At 40.3% G+C, this 14466-nt stretch overlaps 3 protein-coding genes across 3 annotated transcripts; all 3 read right to left on the bottom strand.

The window, feature by feature from the left end:
* Nucleotides 1-2380: 2380 nt before the first annotated feature.
* LOC105910127 (olfactory receptor 10A6-like) lies at nt 2381-3332 on the bottom strand. Its single transcript, XM_012838813.2, has one exon. It carries the CDS (start codon nt 3326-3328, stop codon nt 2381-2383), a length of 948 nt encoding a protein of 315 aa, XP_012694267.2. The 5' UTR covers nt 3329-3332.
* A 1458-nt stretch (nt 3333-4790) lies between these two features.
* Nucleotides 4791-5732, bottom strand: LOC105910128 (olfactory receptor 2AT4-like). Its single transcript, XM_012838815.2, has one exon. The coding sequence runs from the start codon at nt 5730-5732 to the stop codon at nt 4791-4793; it is 942 nt and encodes a 313-aa protein (XP_012694269.2).
* A 5627-nt stretch (nt 5733-11359) lies between these two features.
* On the bottom strand, nt 11360-12300 carry LOC116221924 (olfactory receptor 10J1-like). The gene is given in 2 exon segments (XM_031574133.1): nt 11360-12060; nt 12063-12300. Coding segments are annotated over 2 exon segments (939 nt in total).
* Nucleotides 12301-14466: the final 2166 nt, after the last annotated feature.

A 14466-nucleotide genomic window follows, 5' to 3' on the forward strand; every position in this document is an offset into this window, starting at 1 on the left:
GCTTTCTCGAGAGGACTTCGCGTTCGTTGTGTGGACTGTACAGTTGTTGGCTAAACAATCTATGACGGGACACTGACGGTAAATGGAGAGTTTCAGCGACCATACTGAACAGAGAGTTTCAGCAAACATACTGACCGGAGTGAACTGCATACTGGTCAGGGAAGATTCATGTTTTCTTTTGCTGCTCAGGAGAGTGAAGCGGTCAGTACGTTTTTGGGCCACAACGTACCCTAGCCACGAGATCCAGGCCTGCTACGTTTGGGGGTTAGGAGGAGGGTTTCCCGGCTACGGTAACGTTGAGGACATTGTGTTTGTCGGTACCGATTGCATGCTAGCTAGCAGGTAGGCTAATCGCTTACCAGGTTAGTGTTAGCATTGTGTGACTGTTACATGTTTTGTTTGTTAACTGGTTTTGCTTTTGTTTGTCCTAATGTGGATATTGAGTTTGAAAGCGACCTTTTGTCGGCAACTATGAGTTTGTAAATATGTAAATATGTATGGTGAATCAGTTTTCTAACTATGTGATACCATTAATGGTTTGTTAAGCTGTGAATAACTATTTGCCATTGAGAATAATAATTCGCTAGATAAAGCCATTGTGTTGGGTTTTATTTATATTCACAAGGGAACAGGGACCCATAATATTAAAAAGAGATACACGAACTTTAAGCTATTCTCCCTTAGCTAATCACTTAAAGTAGCGAAGGGAGTGCTACATAAGGAACATTGTTAAGGAATATAGTTGAGCGCTAGTGCATCACATAGAGGAAAGTATGCGCCCGCCGCACGGCATTATGGGGAGACTATGCCGGCACGTTACAATATTTTACAGTAGCCTACCAGAATCAGTCCATCAGCACAAAGCAGACATCTATAATTGAATTGAATGCATTTCATAAATACATGTTCTCCTCATGTTGGCTAATTTCATGGCTGTTTGCAATAAAAAAAAAAAATGGTTCAGCCTACAAGGCGAATGTGTTATTATACAGTTACTTGCCTAAACGATAGAAGACATTCCTCCAAAATACCTCTATTTAATGATTTTGTTACCGTTTCTGATTTCCGCTAAGAAAAATATGTTCTTCAGGCTAATAGAACTTTAACGTTCCAGGTGTTGCGTAGCAACCCATTACTTGCTGACTTCAAGTTACAATGACTTTCCCCTACGTTAAATGACCGGACTTCTTGTGATGATATGAAAGATGTGAATTAGAATTGGCAATGACAGCGGTCATTAACTTTTCGCAGTGGTGAATATCAAGAAATGACAGACCTGCTAACGTTGGGGTGCCCCATTCAAATCAACGGAACTTTTTTGAACATTCTGAAGAGCCGTAAGAAATAAAGGCCTGCCTGTAATACAAGCCTGCCCCAAATACAGGCCGGTGCGCTGTGCAGCCTAAGTAAATAAAAGCCCTGGCCACTATTTGAGGATTTACGGTATATCAGTTTGCACCATGGTGGCGAACTAGGAAGTATAGCAATCCTATTGTGGTCAATGCCGATTGGTTAAAGACTGGTCCAATGGTTTCCAAGTTAACCCGAAGTACACTATTAGGCTGCAATGATTGGAAACAATCCCCAGTGGACTCTTCATTTGCGTCTGAATCATGGACTCATCCTGTCCCTTCAGAAAGTAACTTATGACAACATGTCTCATGCCAGCTAAGGTCTGTAGTGTGCTTGGGGCCTATACAGTAACATTTGAACAGCATGACCTAAAGCCTTTTAAATTAACTTGCTATATATGTTATGTATATTTTTTGTGGGATCAGTATGGTGTGGTACTGGGAAAGATCAAATATGGACACAAGTCTGTCCTGCTTTGTTCGCAAAGAGAAGTTAAAGCTTCATAGATTCCTTTGACAAAAACTTGTGAATAAGTGACTATAAAAAACGTCATGGTAAAGCCTATTTGTTCACAGCATAGGATTATTTGCACCATTCTCTACAAGTAAACATGGACAAATGACTCTTGCCAAAAACAAATCTGTGTTGCAAAAGCTTTTTTTCATTAATTCTTGCATTTTTGTATATTTTACTGACAACAGCAAAACATAATTACACATATTCATTTATTTCTTACCATGACTCAATGCAATCCTCTATACATATGAGAAATGACACCAAACAGGGCCTGATAGTAATCACAGTATCACATCATAATCCCAGCATCATGACATTGTTAAATACAGTCTAGTCCTAAATAGTTTCACATTAAAAGACAATTCTATACTAAATTAAAGCTATGCAAGTACATAAGGATTTTTTTCTCAAAACTTTCCTAATTTTCTGACATACCTGATTTGCTTCATTATCAGCTTAAACACACACATAATGAAAATCTTGATGAAGAAACAACATGAGAGATTGACACTCAAATGGTCCAGATTTTTCTTTTCCACATTTTTAAAAGGCTGTTTCTAATTTCCTGATTTTTTATTCCATATATAATTGGATGCAATAGGGGGGGAACAAGGATGTAGTTAATCGATAGAATTACATTAGCCTCGCCAGGTAAATAAGGGTTGATGCGATTATAAATGACAGAGAAAAGTGTGGCCATTGAGAAATTGATAAAAACAATCATGTGTGGAGAGCAGGTTTCAAAAGCTTTCTTTCCAGTATTTCCAGAGGTCTTTAAAATGAACACTATAATTTTAACATATGACAACAAAACAAGAAACAGGGGGAGGATTACAAGCGCAATAATAAAACATATTCCATACAGGTTGGTCACTCGACTCTGAATGCTGTCACCACAGGACAGGCTAGAAAGAGATAAACTATCACAAAATATTCTATGAAGAGTGTTTTTGCAGAAGTGCAACTGAGAAATAAAGAATACCTGACCAAGTACACAAACTACAGGCACAAGGTCAGCAGCCAACAACAGCTGTCTTACTTTCTGTGGGGTCATGATGGTGTGATACTGCAGGGGATTAAATATGGACACAAATCTGTCATAAGCCATCACTGTTAGCACTGTGTAGTTACAACTTCCATAGCTTCCCATTAGAAATAACTGAACAAGACAGCCCTCATATGATGTGGTATTGACCTCTGTTAACAGGAGGAACATAACCCGTGGCCAAACAGCGGTACTTCCAATAATCCCATTTAAAAGTAAGCAAAATAAAAATATGTACATTGGCTTATGGAGGGAAGTGTCCAGGTAAAGTAACAACATTAGGGAAACATTGACTACTACAGATGCAAGATATATTATGAAAACAACAGTAAAGAATGCATTTTTGTTTGAGCCCTTCTCCTTATAGACAGTAAAAACCAAAGTGTCCCTGATGGAAGAGTCATTCATTTTCATCACTGATCCCTGAAAGAGAGGACACATGTTCCATCACTGGGAATGTTTTTACAGTTAACACAATACAAATAATCTGTCATTGAAATTACAGACATCCGTAGTCCATGTATTTGACCAAAATATCAAATATGAAAATTCAAAGAGAAAGTTCAGCTGTTCATCCTGTAATGCAAATGTGTGAGGAGGCTGAAAAAATATATTGTGCAGGTATGCATTCAGTTATAATAATACAACAAGACTTTTATGCATTTGATACTTTTCATAAATGATTACATACAGCACAGTTAATTTGTGGTGTACCTACCTCACAATTTTTTCTTTTATAAGAATTCATGTTGTTCTTTAACGTTCACATCATGAGTGTGGCCGCGCAAATTAATCTCATTAATAGATTCGATTCAGGCCACCCCTTTATATGTTCTCATCTTGTTTGCACTCAGGCTGTTGCACCTCTGTGTAATTGAGTGATTATTTAGGAGAATGAAAACATCTGAAGTGACAGTGGCCTGTGCCTTGGTGTGAATAGCTCGTGGAAAAGGGCCACATGGGACACAAAAAAGAACTTAATGCACAGAGGGCACAGAAGGAAAAAAACGAAATAAAGCCCTCAGACTGTAAACTAAAACAAAGTAAACATCACCTACCGCATCAGCCTACTGGAAGAAAGCAGGTCGTTGTTGTAATTATATGACAGGCTAGAAAGAGAAAAATTTTCACAACATAACCTATGCACTGTAAATTTGCGGAAGGGGATATGAAAAGTCAGTAATATCTGACCAAATACCAAAGCTGGTGGGATGAAGTTTGATACTAACAACAGCTCTTTTAGTTTCTGTGGGGTCATGATGGCATGGTACAACAAAAGCTTTAACAGGGAGACAAATCTGTCAACCTCCATAGCTTCCCAATAGAAAAAAAACTGAACAAGACAGCCCTCATATGATGAAGTATTGACCTCTGTCAACAGGAGGAACATAACCTGAGGTCTAAAAAATGTCATGGTAAAGCCTAGTTAGACTAATGTTGTCTTTTGTTTACACTATAGCAGAGTATTACAGTGAAGCCATTGTTGCCTTTACAAAAATAATGAGTTGCAAATGATTTTTTTTATTCATTATTGCATTTAGTGACATTGTAATGTAATTGAAATGAAGTTGTAATGACAAGAGCGAACCACAATTAATACATATTCATTTATTTCTTACCATGACTCAATGCAATCCTCTATACATATGAGAAATTACACCAAACAGGGCCTGATAGCAATCACAGTATCGCATCATAATCCCAGCATTATGACATTGTTAAATACAGTCTAGTCCTAAATAGTTTAACATTAAAATACAATCATAGACTAAATTAAACATTCCTAATTCTTTGACACACCTGATTTGCTTCATATTCACCTTAAACACACACATAATGAAAATACTGATGAAGCAACAATATGAGAGATTGACACTCAAATGGTCCAGATTTTTCTTTTCCAAATTTTTGAGAGGCTCTTTCTAATGTCCTGATTTTTTATTCCATATATAATTGGATGCAACAGTGGGGGAACAAGGAGGTAGTTAATTGATTGAAGTATGTTAGCCTCGCCAGGTAAATAAGGACTGATCCGATTATAAATGACACAGAACAGTGAGGCTGTTGAAAAATTGACAAAAATAATTATGTGTGGAGAGCAGGTTTCAAATGCTTTCTTTCCAATATTTCCAGAGGCCTTTAAAATGAACACTATAATTTTAACATATGACAACAAAACAAGAAGCAGGGGGAGGATTAAAAGAGCAATGATGAGACATATTCCATACAGGTTGGTCATTCGACTTTGAATGCTTTCACCACAGGACAGGCTAGAAAGAGATAAATTATCACAGAATATCCTATGAAGAGTGTTTTTGCACAGCGGCAACTGAGAAGTAAGGAATACCTGACCAAGTACACAAACTACAGGTACAAGGTTTGCAGCCAACAACAGCTGTCTTACTTTCTGTGGGGTCATGATGGTGTGATACTTCAAAGGATTAAATATGGACACAAATCTGTCATAAGCCATCACTGTCAGCACTGTGAAATTACAAGCCCCGTAGGTTGCGGTGAGAAAAATCTGAATAAGACACCCAGCATATGAGGTTGTATTCATACCTGTTAAAAGGATGACCATCACCTTTGGCCAAACAGCTGTACTTCCAATCAGACCATTTACAATTAAGCTAAAGAGAAACATATACATTGGCTTATGCAAGGATGTGTCCAAGTAAATTAAAAGCATGAGGGTTATATTGGTAAATATAGATGCAATGTAAATAAGAAAAACTACAATGAAAAACACATTTTTGTCTGAATTCATGTCCTTGTACACTGTGAGGATGAAAGTGACAGTGATGGAAGACCCATTCATCTCTGAAGCTCTTGTCTAGGACAGAAAAACATGCAACATTTGTAAAGCACTAGTTGTAAAGCACTGTTTTTACATTCATCATATAATATGATTTTAATAATATTTTTGGTTATTATTAACATGATCATAATAATTATAATCATAAAAATATTGTACTTTGCTTACCTTTCTTCTATGTCTTTTATATACCGTCATGTCATATGACTTTCAAATAACAGTGTAACTACACCAGTATATTGTGTATGACAACCACCCCTTCTTAAAGAAACGCTCTTGGCTCATGTCCTCGTTTCTATGTCCTACCTCTACTTTTATAAGTTTTTCTGCCAGCCACGTTAACAGTGTACCTAGCAACCAAAGCAGGTCCCCCTGAGCAACTCTCTTATCAAGACTTTGACCAATGATACATATTTAATTAATAAGGTTCATTTTAGGATTTTGACAACAAACAAAAAGTACATGGAATGATACAAAACCATACTGCCACCTAAACCATACAGGTTAGAATAGAATCACAACTTCACATAAACCACACAGGTTACTGATTTTACTCTGAATAGTATCCCCACATCACTTAAACCATACAGGTAACTTACTTTACTGAATAGTATCACCACATGTAAGGCTAAATATAGCCAAATTATCACAAAATAACCTATGCAGTTTGTATTTGCAGAAGGGGATCTAAAAAGTCAGGAATATTTGGCCACATACCAAAGCTGCTGGGATAACGTTTTCTGCTAACAACAGCTGTCTTACTTTCTGTGGTGTCATAAAAGATCTCGCTGTCCTCCGTCGAATTTGTCGGATGCCCACGCTTGGTTCAAGTTAGTTTGTTCAGGAATAACAGACTTGTAGAAGACAGCTCGGCGCAGCACGAGCATGCGCTAGGCACGTCTGCTCACAGCTTGGTCTCCTTGCTTCATCTTTTTCAAACATTACAGAGATGTACATACATATATATTGTAGAATTAACATATGTGTGAAGGGGAGTGAATGGGTGTGTCTGGAGGTCAGGGGGTAAGCCTAGTTTGACCAAGGGCCATAGTCAGGTATGGCCATATAGATGCTAATGCCTTGTGGCCTCGACCATCCTGTCGTGGCTGTAGACAAAAGCCAGCTAATGTTTCTAGCTCCAAGACACACAAAAGCCAGGAACCATGTCTGATGGCTCATCAACATAGACAAAAGGCCAGTGGCCACCTCGATGGCTGTGACCTGGTGCTATGCAAACTAACCTTTGGGGGTTGTTTACACAGAACGTGTACAATGTGAAGTTATGTGAAGTTATGCACACCACCTAAATCTAACAGTGTGGTATTGAAAAAATGAAGACAAATCTGTTGTAAGCCATCATTGTTAGCACTGTGTAGTTACATCCATAGCTTCCCAATCAAAAAACTGAACAAGACAGCCCTCATATGATGAAGTATTGACCTTTGTTAACAAGAGGAATATAACCTGTGGCCGATTTCATGCTTTGCTGGCTTGTTCCCGTTGCAGAGTTGGCGAGCAGACTTTTGATTAGCTGCTCATGCTAAACGTACTTATTCTACATTAGTGGTTCGTACCTGGCTAACGCTGAATTCAGGCGGCATGCGTTGCTTGACGGATGACAGAGGCCGTGTCTAGCGTATCGGGGGGTGCCTTTTGCAACGCAACAGTCATAGTGGAGGAGACCATGCCAGTTTCCAAAGTGGAGGACTGGAGGGCCATTGCTGCGCAATTCCAGGAGCGGTGGAACTTTCCCAACTGTCTCGGCGCAGTTTATAGCAAGCATGTGGTCATTCAGAGTCCACGGAATTCCGGGTCCCTCTTCTTTAACTACAAGTCATCCTACACATCGGTTCTTCTGGCTGTAGTCGATGCCCACTACCTCTTCAGGGTAGTGGATGTTGGGGGCTACAGAAGGACCAGTGACAGTGGGACCCTCCAATACGCTGCATTTGCAGAAGGCCTCAGAGATGGCACTCTGGGAATACCACCTGCCACTGCCATCCCAGGATCAGAGCCGTGGTGGCCACTCCCCTATACATTTGTGGGGGATGCAGGTTTTCCACTGATGACAAACCTGCTGCGTCCATTCCCTGGACACCATGTCCCACTTGAGAGGAGGGTGTTCAACTACCGACTCAGCCGGGCTAGGTTGGTGATTGAGTGCGCTTTTGGCATCCTCGCTTCTCAGTGGAGAATGTACCGGCGTGTCATCGGGACCAGCCCTGAGGTAGCAGAGGTGTGTGTGGAGGCGACATGTGTTTTGCACAACTTCCTCAGGATGAAATATCTGGGAAGGAGGATGCCAGGCATGCGTGGAGCGGAGTCCGCCTCATTGGGCTCCATAACGCCAGCCATAGAGCCATCCAATCAGGGAGACCTACTGCTCCTACTTCAATGAGGAGAGTGGAGTACCATGGCGGGCGGCGGAATGTGGTGTAGTTTGCACCAAAGCTACAGCTAAAGTGACAACTAGTACTGACTTCAATGTCATTCATAGGTAAGCATTCATGTGATTATGTTTGTGGAAATACCACAATATAACACCATCATACTACTGTTCTACATGAACAAGTGAAGACAGGTTAGCCATAAGATACTGTTAATAACTTTATTTAGTAATAAAAACTTGATTTACTTTAGTTTTAACTTAACTTAACTTCATTAACTTTTCATTACTTAAAATACAAACACAAATTGTACTTACAATTATGTAGTGTAGCGAGTGGTGAGTGTAAAAAGATAATTAGTGTAGGTCAGTATGTGTAGAAAGTTTTAAATTACAGATGTTCCTGTTGAGCCACCTGCTCAGCCTCCTGTTCAGCCTCAAACACCAGGTGGTGCACTCTGAACCTCACCCTTGCCCTCTTTGCCACTGAAAGCGTCTGCATGTTGGGCAAGAGGCGGCAGAAAAACATTTCATCCTCATCCTCCGTTGGTGATTGAGGTGGAGGTGGAAGTGGATGTGCTGAACGCCTAATGACTGATAGCAGCCCAAATTCTGTCATTTCCCTTTTCCTTCCTCTTCTCTTTCTCCCCCTGTCAGGGTCTCACCTTTCCTCCTGCTCTGTCTCGTCCTCACCACGTCTGCCTACACTTGGAGAGGCTTGCTGGCTGCTGTCCAGACTGACCTCTTCCTTCTCTGGCACAGGGCTGGGGGTTCGAGGGAGAGGAGGGGTGTAGGGGGATGTGGGTGGAGTGTGCCGGGGAACGTAGCTGGCTGTTACGCGGTCAGTAATGAATGGGGTTGAAAACCCCTTCACTGCCGTGAAACGCCATGGTTGATACCCTGACAATCCTGCCCCACTTCTTTTTGCCTCTTTCTCTCTGTTCTTCTCCTTCTTAAATCTGTCCCTCAAAGACTTCCAGCTTTTCTTGCATAGTTCCTCTATTGAAATGTAAAAATGTAAATGAAATAAAAACAATTCTGGAATGACAAGCATTTAATAGATTATTCCTCAATGTCACCTTACATAACTGGTTTCTACCAACTACTGTAGTAAGTTACCGAATTAATATGACAAAACACGATTTATGGCCACACTATTTTTATGCAATAGCATGCCAGCTAACTCCACCGCCTGAGGAATTCATATCAGATTCCCCAACTGCTCTCAAGGCATGATTCCTTCGGTTTGTGTCCCAGTATGAGTACAAACTTTGGTCGTAAAATACAGGATTGTTACCAACCGTGATAATCCCCTCAGACGTATTCTTCAGTTACAATAATGGGTTTTTTACATTGTAGTCTTTTTCTCTGTAACTTTAAAAAAATCTAAGCAAAAAGAGTCAAACAAAGTAATTTTATCTAGAAATATGACCATCTATGAAGTATATTTGCATAAATGCGATTTGATTGGCTGATGCATGCGTTGCCTCTCGAAAAGTTCAACTTTCCTCAACTTTCGGCCCAAGCAACGCGACGGAACAGATGATGGATTCGGCAACGGCTAACGGATTCAGCAACAGATGACGGATTTGGCAACGGATGACTTTGCCCCATTCAAAGTAAATTGGGATCCGTCAACGTTGAAGGATCCAACAGAATGAGTGAGCGGCCTGTAAAGAGAAATCTTAGGCATTCGTTGACGTAAGACCAAATAATTTGTTGCTTTAAATGTGAGAGTGATTATATTAATATATTAAGTGATTATATTGAATATTATTAAATGTGTCTTGCTTTTATAATTGTGATGCACTGACCTGTCTGACCAATCACTCTGTTAGATCAGTTTTAATTTAGGTTAATTTATTCTTGTCATAGCCCCTGAGTGACGAGAGTGCTAGGGTCATGCTGAGTTCCCCTGCCTTCGATACTATAGTTTTGATGATTGGATTTACACCCAAGGTTTGAGTTAGGTGTGTGTGTAATTTGATTTTGATCCATGTGAAATCCCTGATTTATTTATAGTCTGATTTTGGGTTGGGGATCTTCTAATTTGTTGTGCTTATGTGTAGTTTTCCTTTGGTGGTTAAACTCAGCAGGCCATAGATGCTTAGCCCCTCGAAGACTTGTACCATCATACCAGTATCAGTGCATCTGTGAATATTGTTCTTTTTCTATATATTTTTATTTGAAATAAACTATATGCATTTGGGGAAATCCTGCATCTCTGTGTGTCATTCAGTTGACTGGCCTGTGATTTAAAACTATTTGAGCCATACCTTGGCTTTAAGTGGGGCTTCACAGGGCTGTAGAGCAAGCCTCAGAGAGACCTAAACACTGTGCAGTCACTCTACCACACGTACACCTCCAGAAGATGGGGATAAAAGAAGGGGGATAAAAGGACTTGGCCATGCTGAAATTCTTGGTGGGTCTTAGAGGAAGTTACATTTTGAGTCAGTCAAGGATTTGGAATGAGTCCGAATCATGGACATATCCAGGGAGGTTGTTCCAAGACTCAGTCTGTCCCTTCAGAAAGTAACTTATGACAACATGCCTCATGCCAACTCAGATCTGTAGTGTCCTTGGGGCCTATATGGTAGCACTGGCTAACATTTGAGCAGCATGACCTAAAGCCTTTTAAATTAGCTTGCTATATATGTTATGTATATTACATATATTACAGTATGGTGTGGTACTGGGAAAGATCAACTATGGACACTGCTTTGTACGCAAAGAGTAGTTAAAGCTTCATATATTCCTTTGACAAAAACTTGTGAATAAACAGCTATCAAAAATGTCATTGTAAAGCCTAGTTAGACTCATTTTGGCATTTGTTTACACCATAGCAGAGTATTACAGTGAAGGCCAAAGGATGTACAGAAATGTGGTATTCTCTGCAAGTAAACACATACTGATGAAAATGTTTTCAATTTTACTGACAACATCGAAACACAATTACACAAATGCATTTACTTCTTACCATGACTCAATGCAATCCTCTATACATATGAGAAATTACACCAAACAGGGCCTCGCATTATAATCCCAGCATCATGACATTGTTAAATACAGTGCAGTCCTAAGTAGTTTCACATTAAAAGACAATCCTAGACTAGCTATACAAGTACATAAGGTTTTTTTTCTCAAAACATTCCTAATTTTCTGACACACCTGATTTGCTTCATTGTCAGCTTAAACACACACATAATGAAAATCTTGATGAAGAAACAACATGAGAGATTGAAACTCAAATGGTCCAGATTTTCCTTTTCCACATTTTTGAGAGGCTGTTTCTAATTTCCTTATTTTTTATTCCATATATAATTGGATGCAATAGGGGGGGAACAAGGATGTAGTTAATCGATATAAGTACATTAGCCTCGCCAGGTAAATAAGGGTTGAGGCGATTATAAATGACAGAGAACAGTGTGCCCATTGAGAAATTGATAAAAACAATCATGTGTGGAGAGCAGGTTTCAAATGCTTTCTTTCCAGTATTTCCAGAGGCCTTTAAAATGAACACTATAATTTTAACATATGACAACAAAACAAGAAACAGGGGGAGGGTTATAAGAGCAATAATAATACATATTCCATACAGGTTGGTCACTCGACTCTGAATACTTTCACCACAGGACAGGCTAGAAAGAGATAAATTATCACAAAATATCCTATGAAGAGTGTTTTTGCACAGGTGCAACTGAGAAGTAAAGAAAACCTGACCAAGTACACAAACTACAGGCACAAGGTTTGCAGCCAACAACAGCTGTCTTACTTTCTGTGGGGTCATGATGGTGTGATACTGCAGAGGCTTAAAGATGGACACAAATCTGTCATAAGCCATTACTGTTAGCACTGTGAAATTACAAATCCCGTAGGTTGCGGTGAGAAAAATCTGAATGAGACACCCAGCATATGAGGTTGTATTCATACCTGTTAAAAGATGACCATCACCTTTGGCCAAACAGCTGTACTTCCAATCAGACCATTTACAATTAAGCTAAAGAGAAATATATACATTGGCTTATGCAAGGATGTGTCCAAGTAAATTAAAAGCATGAGGGTTATATTGGTTAATATAGATGCAATGTAAATAAGAAAAACTACAATAAAAAACAAATTTTTGTCTGAATTCATGTCCTTGTACACTGTGAGGATCAAAGTGCCAGTGATGGAAGACCCATTCATCTCTGCAGCTCTTGTGTAGGACAGAAAATCATGCAAAATTTTCAACAGTTGTAAAGCACATGCATGCATTAACATGACATCATATAATATAATTACAATACTTAGAAACTACTAACATATGATGTGATTATAATAGTTATTATCATAAAAATGCTCTGTACTTTGCTTACCTTTCTTCTGTGTATTTTATATACCGTCATGTCATATGATTTTCGGGTAACACAGTGTAACTACACCAGTATATTGTGTATACCACCCCTTTGCAACCCCTTGGCTCATGTCTGCGTGTCTCTGTCCTACCTCTACTTTTATACGTTTTTCTGCCAGCCACATTAACAGTGTACCTAGCAACCACGTTAACAGTGTACCTAGCAACCAAAGCAGGCCCCCCTGAGCAACTCTCTTATCAGGACTTTGACCAATAATTTAATTAATAAGGTTCATTTTTGGATTTTGACAACAAACACAAAGTACATGGAATGATACAAAACCATACTGCCACCTAAACCATACAGGTTAGAATAGTATCATCACATCACATAAACCACACAGGTTACTGATTTTACTCTGAATAGTAACAACACATCACATTAACCATACTTTGAATAGTAAGGCTAGATATAGCCAAATTATCACAAAATAACCTATGCAGTTTGTATTTGCAGAAGGGGATTTGAGAAGTCAGGAATATTTGTACAAATACCAAAGCTGCTTGGATGACGTTTGCTGCTAACAACAGCTGTCTTACTCTCTGTGGTGTCATGATGGTGTGGTACTGAAAAAATGAAGACAAATCTGTCGTAAGCCATCACTGTTAGCACTGTGTAGTTACATCCATAGCTTCCCAATAAAAAAACTGAACAAGACAGCCCCTCATATGATGAAGTATTGACCTTTGTTAACAAGAATACAACCCGTGGCCGATTTCGTGCTTAGCTGGCTTGTTCCCGTTGCAGAGTTGGCTAGCAGTCTTTTGATTAGCTGCTCATGCTAAACTTACTTATTCTACGTTAGTGGTTCGTACCTGGCTAACGCTGAATTCAGACGGCATGCGTTGCTTGACGGATGACAGAGGCCGTGTCTAGAGCATGGGGGGTGCCTTTTGCAACGCAACAGTCATAGCAAAAGAAATTTATATCGCACATGGATTCTGATTTGGTTGAGGGTAGCGATTGTGTATGCATTGCATAGGAGGTATAGAAGGCAGTGACGTGGTGTCCGTCGTTGTTGGGTGCACTCCATTTTTCTCAGGTACCTGGCCTCTGGGGACTCTTTCAGGACCATAGCGTTCAGCTACCAGATTGGGCATTCAACCGTGTGTGGCATTGTTAGGGAGGTTGCAAGTGCCATCTGGACCGCCCCGTGGAGGAGACCATGCCAGTTTCCAAAGTGGAGGACTGGAGGGCCATTGCTGCGCAGTTCCGGGAGCAACTGTCTCACCGCAGTTGATGGCAAGCATGTGGTCATTCAAAGTCCACGGAATTCCGGGTCCCTCTTCTTTAACTACAAGTCATCCTACACATCGGTTCTTCTGGCTGTAGTCGATGCCCACTACCTCTTCAGGGTAGTGGATGTTGGGGGCTACAGAAGGACCAGTGACAGTGGGACCCTCCAAAACTTTTTGAGAAGGCCTCAGAGATGGCACTCTGGGAATACCACCTGGCACTGCCATCCCAGGATCAGAGCTGTGGTGGCCACTCCCCTATACATTTGTGGGGGATGCAGGTTTTCCACTGATGACAAACCTGCTGCATCCATTCCCTGGACACCATGTCCCACTTGAGAGGAGGGTGTTCAACTACCGACTCAGCCGGGCCAGGTTGGTGATTGAGTGCGCTTTTTGGCATCCTCGCTTCTCAGTGGAGAATGTACCGGCGTGTCATCGGGACCAGCCCTGAGGTAGCAGAGGTGTGTGTGAAGGCCACATGTGTTTTGCAGAACTTCCTCAGGATGAAATATCTGGGAAAGACTTTTCATAACTTAAAATATAAACACAACTTTTACTTACAATTATGTAGTGTAGCGAGTGAAGTGTGTGCAGTGGTGAGTTTAAAAAGATAATTAGTGTAGGTCGGTATGTGTAGAAAAGTTAAATTACAGATGTTCCTGTTGAGCCTCCTGTTCAGCCTCAAACATCAGCTGGTGCACTGTGAACCTCACGCTTGC

The sequence above is a fragment of the Clupea harengus genome, chromosome 9 (genome assembly GCF_900700415.2).
Source record: "Clupea harengus chromosome 9, Ch_v2.0.2, whole genome shotgun sequence".
In the NCBI taxonomy this organism is placed as follows: Eukaryota; Metazoa; Chordata; class Actinopteri; order Clupeiformes; family Clupeidae; genus Clupea; species Clupea harengus.